Raw genomic sequence first — 6,471 nt, 5'->3', positions numbered from 1 at the left:
GAGGAGATGGTTTTCTATAATAATGAAAGCTAATGCTAAAGACAAAACACAGCTCACTAGAAACTCTGTCCTCATTATATTTATTTGATGCTACATTGCGTTTTAAAATCATTGACTCTTTTTTGAGATTTTTTTTTTTTCGGGGGGAGGACGAAAGACTGCAGTTAAACCGCGCCAAAGCAAACAAAATATGAACTGGGCAGATGGACCTCAAAAGAGTTGTTAAGAAATCTAATTATGGCATCCTTAATGAGATAAACAGTGAATGCACTTATTTGTCTCCTTTAAGATGAGATAAACAGCGAATGCACTTATTTGTCTCCTTTAAGATGAGATAAATAGTGAATGCACTTATTTGTCTCCTTTACGATACTAGTATGATCTAAAATCACAAACTCAGCAGATGAAAACCAAGCTTTTATAGAAACCCCTCACCCAATTTTCGTTGCGATCTTTAAAGAAGGCATCCATAACTTGCGCGTCCTTTTTAATTAATGAAGAAATGTACGCCCTGCTTGGATGAGTAGAAAAATTGGGGGGAAAGAAAATGAAGAGAAGAGAAAACTGAAAGAAAAATATTATCACTCATCCTGCTTGGATGTGTGAGAGAAAACAAGGAAGAAAGAAAATGTATAAATATCAGAATGACTAAAATGCTCTTATTATAATTAGTTAGCAAGGAAACTAAATGATTTAGTAAAAAAATTATTTTTCTATGTAAAAATAAAGAGGGAATAATTTTTGAACTTAATTAAAATAAAAGAAAATAAATAACCTATATGTTATCTAATATTTTATTGCTTTTGATGCATAAAGAGTTATAGTTCCACGGAGAACCGTTGCATGGTCGCTGTTTGGGAGTTTTTTTTCCTCTTTATTTTTCTTTCATCCCTTTCTCTTGTGCCATTTTTGGTTTTCCTCTTCCAAAACCGTAAAATGCCTTCCGATCGAAAAAAGGCCTTTTCCAACAGACAACGGCCATCAGGCCAGAAGAACACTTCATTGATTCGTTGATGGCTTCTTCTCTCCTTTCGCGCTTCTCCCTCTCCTACACCCTTTACTTTGTTTCTGCAAAACCAAAACCCGTTTCCATTGTCCTCCATAGCCGCACACTCCTCCCGCGCACTAGAGCACTGCAGCGATGAGACTGATGTGAGCTTGGCGGGAGAGGGTAGTGCGGGGAATGAGCCGAAACGGTGAAAATCTCTCTATTTGTGGAAGAGAAATTTTGAGAGGAAAATGAGGTATAGGGCCCATTATATTTTTTTTCTCTACTTCTCTTTTCTCTCTTATTTTCTTTCCCATCTAAGCAAGGGAAAATTTCATTCCTCTCATATTTTCCACTCCACTTTTTCCTCCTCTCCTCTTTTCACTCAATCCAAGCAGAGCAGTAGTCTAACTCAACTGATTTGAGGTTGGTGATCATTTAGTTCGTATCCATTTAATTTATTGGCCTATCATAACTTTTAGCATGCAGTGGAACCCAGGTCTATATTTCAAGTTTCCACAAAATCTCCACAATTTAAATTGGAAAAAAATTGGCTAACTAATGCAAATCCATGACCTCTATAAAATTAAACATTCGTATGTAATAAAACTGGAAGGGGAAAAAAAAAAACAAAGACTCTATCCCCCCCTCCCACCCCCTTCTCTCTCTCTAGACACACACGTTGATGTCCCGCTCGCCCACCCACACATGCACATGTTTGTATTTGGGGCCAACGTCGTACATTACCATCAGTAGGCTGGTCCTTCTTGGGCCTTAGCCCATTAAAGGTTACATGTCCGAAGCATGATCCTTTTAAGACAAAAGGCTGCCTGCCATAAGGTTGACGCCTTGACGGCGGAAGGGTCGGATCCGCACCCAAGACACTACTGATTCTTTCAACGATCCACCACCACATAGTAAATACTTGGATCAAATATGATAATTACGTCTAATTTTTTATATTTATTATATCAAGTTTTTCAGTTATATAATTGCATATTTTATTTTTAAAGTATTATCATTTAATTATAATCCCATAAAATAAAAAAGAATGTGACCATGTGTCATAGGATAACTTGATATAATGAATGTAGAGAATTTGATATAAGTATTTTTCACTTGCAAATTAAAATTAATTCACTGTAATTCAACTGTAATGCGTAGCAATTTCTCCCATGAGTTGGCAGCACCGGCGCTAGAGTTTCAGAAACAAGTTTGGGTTTTGGAAAAAAACAGAGAAGGAAATAAGTTTAGACTTCCCGCGTAGGATCTCACATGCAAACAAAATATCCAGTGAGATCAGAACTTGCCCTTAAAAACTTGAATGGATAGTGAATATCTTTGTTTTGCCAAAAACCAAAAAGGGATAGTGAATATCTGTGAAACAGAAATTTTAAGATAATCAGAAACTTAAGCGTCATTTTCTCTGCTCATGTTTTTCTTAATTATTGTGGCTTCAGCTTATCTGAAAGCGGAGTGACTCGAGGTGCCCTTTTGGGCCACCTCGACCCCCAATTTGTGGTTTACGTATCAGCCCGGTGGGCCCCCATTCCCGAACCTTCACGCCATTTAGTTAAGAGAAAAAAGAGAGCAGAAATTGAAAACTTCTTGAATTAGCATTTAGCAGCATAAAATTGTCAATTTGAATGAAACAAGCTGGACGCAAATGCGTCAACTATGATTATTTTAGTTTATTTGTTTATTTTTTGTGGACTTGTTTATCTGATTTTTGATGTCAGAATCAGATCCACCTCTTTCATGTGGACGCCATTTAACGCCTGCATTCCCCCCCCCCCCCCAATCAGCAGAAGCTGGACTTCTCTGTTGCCGACTTCACCGAATCAACTTATACCCCCCCCGCCCATGACCCCTACGTGGACGATTCAAAATTCATGGACAGGTTGTTAGCGTCGTATTTGTCCACGTCAGAACGTGCTATCACTTTTTGCGACACACCGAATCACAAGACGAGTCGCCTAGACACGAACCCATATAAACGAGCTGTTCTGGAACAGCTAACTTGGAAGAACGCTGTGGTCAGGCAAATACTTAGCTTCCTCCCACCTCAGCTGCTCGGCCATGGCTTCCGTCCACAGCACCATAGCTCCTCAGAGCTTCGTGCCTCTTTCCAAAGCAAAATGCAAATCCAAAGCTCAAGCAAGACCAATGCCCGCGCCGAATTTTCTGGGCTCAAAGATTTCCCAGAATTCAGTTTTCTCGCGAAACATACCGTCACGAAACTGGGTCGCCGTCAACTCGACGTTGGAGGAGTTGGACGTGATTCCCGTACAAAGTAGCGATACTACGGACCAGCAAGAAGGCATGGCGGTGGCGAGTCGGATCGAAATGGAAGGGGGAGAGGGGGACTTGGCTACTCAGGTGAGTGGTTTTGGAGCCAATGAGGGGGTTTATTCGTTCGAAGGAGCGGGTGAATTTCAGGGTTTTTCTTCTGCTTCGGCTTCGAGTGGGGATGAAAGCCGGAGGGCGAGCGAGGAGGAGATGGAGAGGCTAATAGATAGGACCATCAATGCCGCTATTGTGCTTGCGGCGGGTACTTTTGCCATCACCAAGCTTCTCACCATTGATAGAGATTACTGGCACGTAAGTCGACTGCTCTAATTTTTATTTTTTATTTTTATTCCCCTCCAATTATCTTGCATGGGAAATGTGCTTGGGATTTGTGGACGACCGATTTGGTGTTCTGTGGTGCCTTAGTTGCATTTGAATTAGAATTTGTAATTTATATGATTTATGCTGAGGAAATGCGTTGAAATTTACCCACTTTTGGGCGAGCTGCACGGCTTTTATTACTGTCAACTGGACAAGCATTCTGTACCTGAACTTTTGGCGTCATACATTGGGTATCATTTGAATGCAAAATTGAGTGTTTGGGTCCCTCCATTCCCTTACTATGAATTTGAAGTTTTGAAATCATCGAAGTCCCCCCCCCTCTTTCCCCTCCCTCTTCAATTCTTTTACAACTCGTTTCAGCTTCACATATTTCGTGTTAGGGATGGTTTTTGAGATTTTCATTCTTTAATAGGACTTATGTTATTGGTTACCATTTCAGGGATGGACGCTTTATGAGATACTAAGATATGCACCGCAACACAACTGGTCCGCTTATGAGGAAGCTCTCAAGACGAATCCAGTTTTTGCCAAAATGGTCATCAGTGGAGTTGTATACTCTATAGGGGACTGGATTGCACAGGTGAGTTTGTATGGTTCAGGTGCAAGTATAACAAAAACATAATTTGTTCAAAGGCAAAAGCCAGCCTTTTAAGTGACTATGCATCATGGCTTTCCCTTGTAATTACAGTGCTTTGACGGAAAACCTCTTTTTGAATTTGATCGTGCACGAATGTTCAGATCGGGTCTTGTTGGTTTTACTCTACATGGCTCTCTCTCTCATTACTATTATCAGTTTTGTGAGGTAATTAATTGTTTCTTTCTCTAGCCTTGCTTGCTCCTTGAAATTAGTAATCTGGTTACATACTAACTTTCTCATTAACCAGGAGCTATTTCCATTCCAAGACTGGTGGGTAGTTCCCGCCAAAGTTGCCTTCGACCAAACTGCATGGGCAGCTGTTTGGAACAGCATTTATTATGCAGCTGTTGGATTTCTGCGCCTTGAATCCCCTGTCAATGTTTTTAATGAATTGAAGGCAACATTTATTCCTATGTTGACTGTAAGAACTATAAGCCTTTTCCTATTTCTTCTTTATTTTCTTCCTTCTGTTAAAGGCCATATTTGGGAGATTATTGGTTTCTTTGTTCACTGAGTTCTTCCATCAGCGAGAGAATTGAGGACAATGCACAATTTATGACGATGTATTTGACTTAAGCTCATGGCTTTCTAAGTTTATAGCTCTCTCGTTTTATTGTGCTTAATTTGTAATGACATGTCCTTTAAATTTGTTGCCCCTCATGTTTTCTTGGATCTCCTTGCTTTACACAGGCAGGGTGGAAGCTTTGGCCGTTTGCCCATCTCATTACTTATGGTGTGATCCCAGTGGAGCAAAGACTTCTTTGGGTGGATTGTGTGGAGCTTATATGGGTGACAATACTTTCAACGTATGTGTTGATGTGGATTAATTTTGGACACTGAACATTAGAATTTCAACACTTGTCAATTCGCCATAGGGTTACTGCATTTACGTGTTATGCTTACAGGGGTTAATTAGATGGACTTTGTTATTTCGTAAGGTCTTTTCCTTTTTGTAGTATTTTTCCTTCATAAAGAATGACTGAATTGGCAGAACTGGAGCTTGGATGAATAATCTGTGCTAGCTGGCCGCTGCCCGTTATTCCAGCAACAATATGCATGAAATTGATTCTGTTCTTGTATTACAAAAATTGCTTTACATGGATTGTAGGGGTTCTGTAACTCATGTTTTTGTTCCTCCTCTCTAATTCTGGAGGCAGAGAACTATTTTTCTTTTGTATCTGTGTTGTGATTCTTGTGTCTACGTTGACTCCATATGAAGTCCTGCCACGTAGTTTCGTGGAGGCTGATTAATTTAACAATATATACTAAATTAGAAGATAATTCCAGCTTTTCCTACGTTGTTTATGAGGCTATTGTGCATGGTTCTGTTCTGACATTATTGATCTTTCTTCTTTATAGGTACTCAAATGAAAAATCAGAAGCAAGACACTCAGAATTACCTGCAGAAGTAAAAGCCACTGCATCATCCGCGAATTCTTCAGAGGTATAAGATAACTATTGAAGTTACTGATATTGAATATGAATGCAAAAAAAAAAAAAAAAAATCTAGTTACTTCTGGATTGCTGAATATCATCCTTGCTTATTTTTATCAGGAGTAACCAAAGAGAAATGAGTCGAGGCAGGAATAGGGGAGGATAGGTTCAGCTCAATTAGATACTGAAAGTAGAGAAGCCTGCAAGATGCTGGATCTTGACGTGAACAAGGGTGTGTAAAGCAGAACGATGGAAAAGCCGATAATGTATGTGTATATATTGCATATTTGGAAACACTTGAATGTCGCGCGACATCGATTTCCCTGGAAAGCATTACAAAGTGTAATTCTTGATATTATACATTGTAATTATTGACTACTTTAATAAATATATATTAATTTGTAGGTGAAATCTTGTGACTGAAACCTAGTGCAGGAAATAACAATTGGTGCCGATGCGTGACTCTTGCATTAGCAAGTATTTACAGTAGAATAGAAATATGGCTTTTTAGCTTCTTTTTTCTTTTTTGGGTCATACACGACCTTCTCCAACCAGAGAGATGGGTAGATGGATTGGAGATGTACTGATGACAGTTTTAAACTGTAAATAGCTGAAAAAAGAGAAGAGAGAGTTTGCTTTGCAGAATTTCATCAATCCTTTGTAGATGGAATGAAATTCCATTTTCTGTTCAGTTGCATCTGTCTCCTCCGTAGAATATGCCGTAGCAAAGAATCTACAAAACCGTTCCATTTTCCAAGATTCCTTAGCCTACTAGGTAAGC

General features: G+C 39.4%; 1 protein-coding gene across 1 annotated transcript; it reads left to right on the top strand.

Annotated features, from left to right (window-relative positions):
- The first annotated feature begins 3,013 nt into the window (after positions 1-3,013).
- Positions 3,014-6,167, top strand: LOC114748080 (uncharacterized). Its single transcript, XM_028936437.1, has 7 exons — positions 3,014-3,589; positions 4,059-4,199; positions 4,308-4,421; positions 4,504-4,677; positions 4,947-5,062; positions 5,616-5,700; positions 5,811-6,167. The coding sequence occupies exons 1-7, from the start codon at positions 3,068-3,070 to the stop codon at positions 5,814-5,816; spliced, it is 1,158 nt and encodes a 385-aa protein (XP_028792270.1). The 5' UTR covers positions 3,014-3,067; the 3' UTR covers positions 5,817-6,167.
- Positions 6,168-6,471: the final 304 nt, after the last annotated feature.

The sequence above is a fragment of the Neltuma alba genome, unplaced genomic scaffold (assembly GCF_004799145.2).
Source record: "Neltuma alba isolate B1F8T4 unplaced genomic scaffold, ASM479914v2 tig00005605_pilon, whole genome shotgun sequence".
NCBI lineage: Eukaryota > Viridiplantae > Streptophyta > Magnoliopsida > Fabales > Fabaceae > Neltuma > Neltuma alba.
Note: the sequence above shows the minus strand (reverse complement) of the source record. Positions and strands in the feature narration are given on the sequence as shown.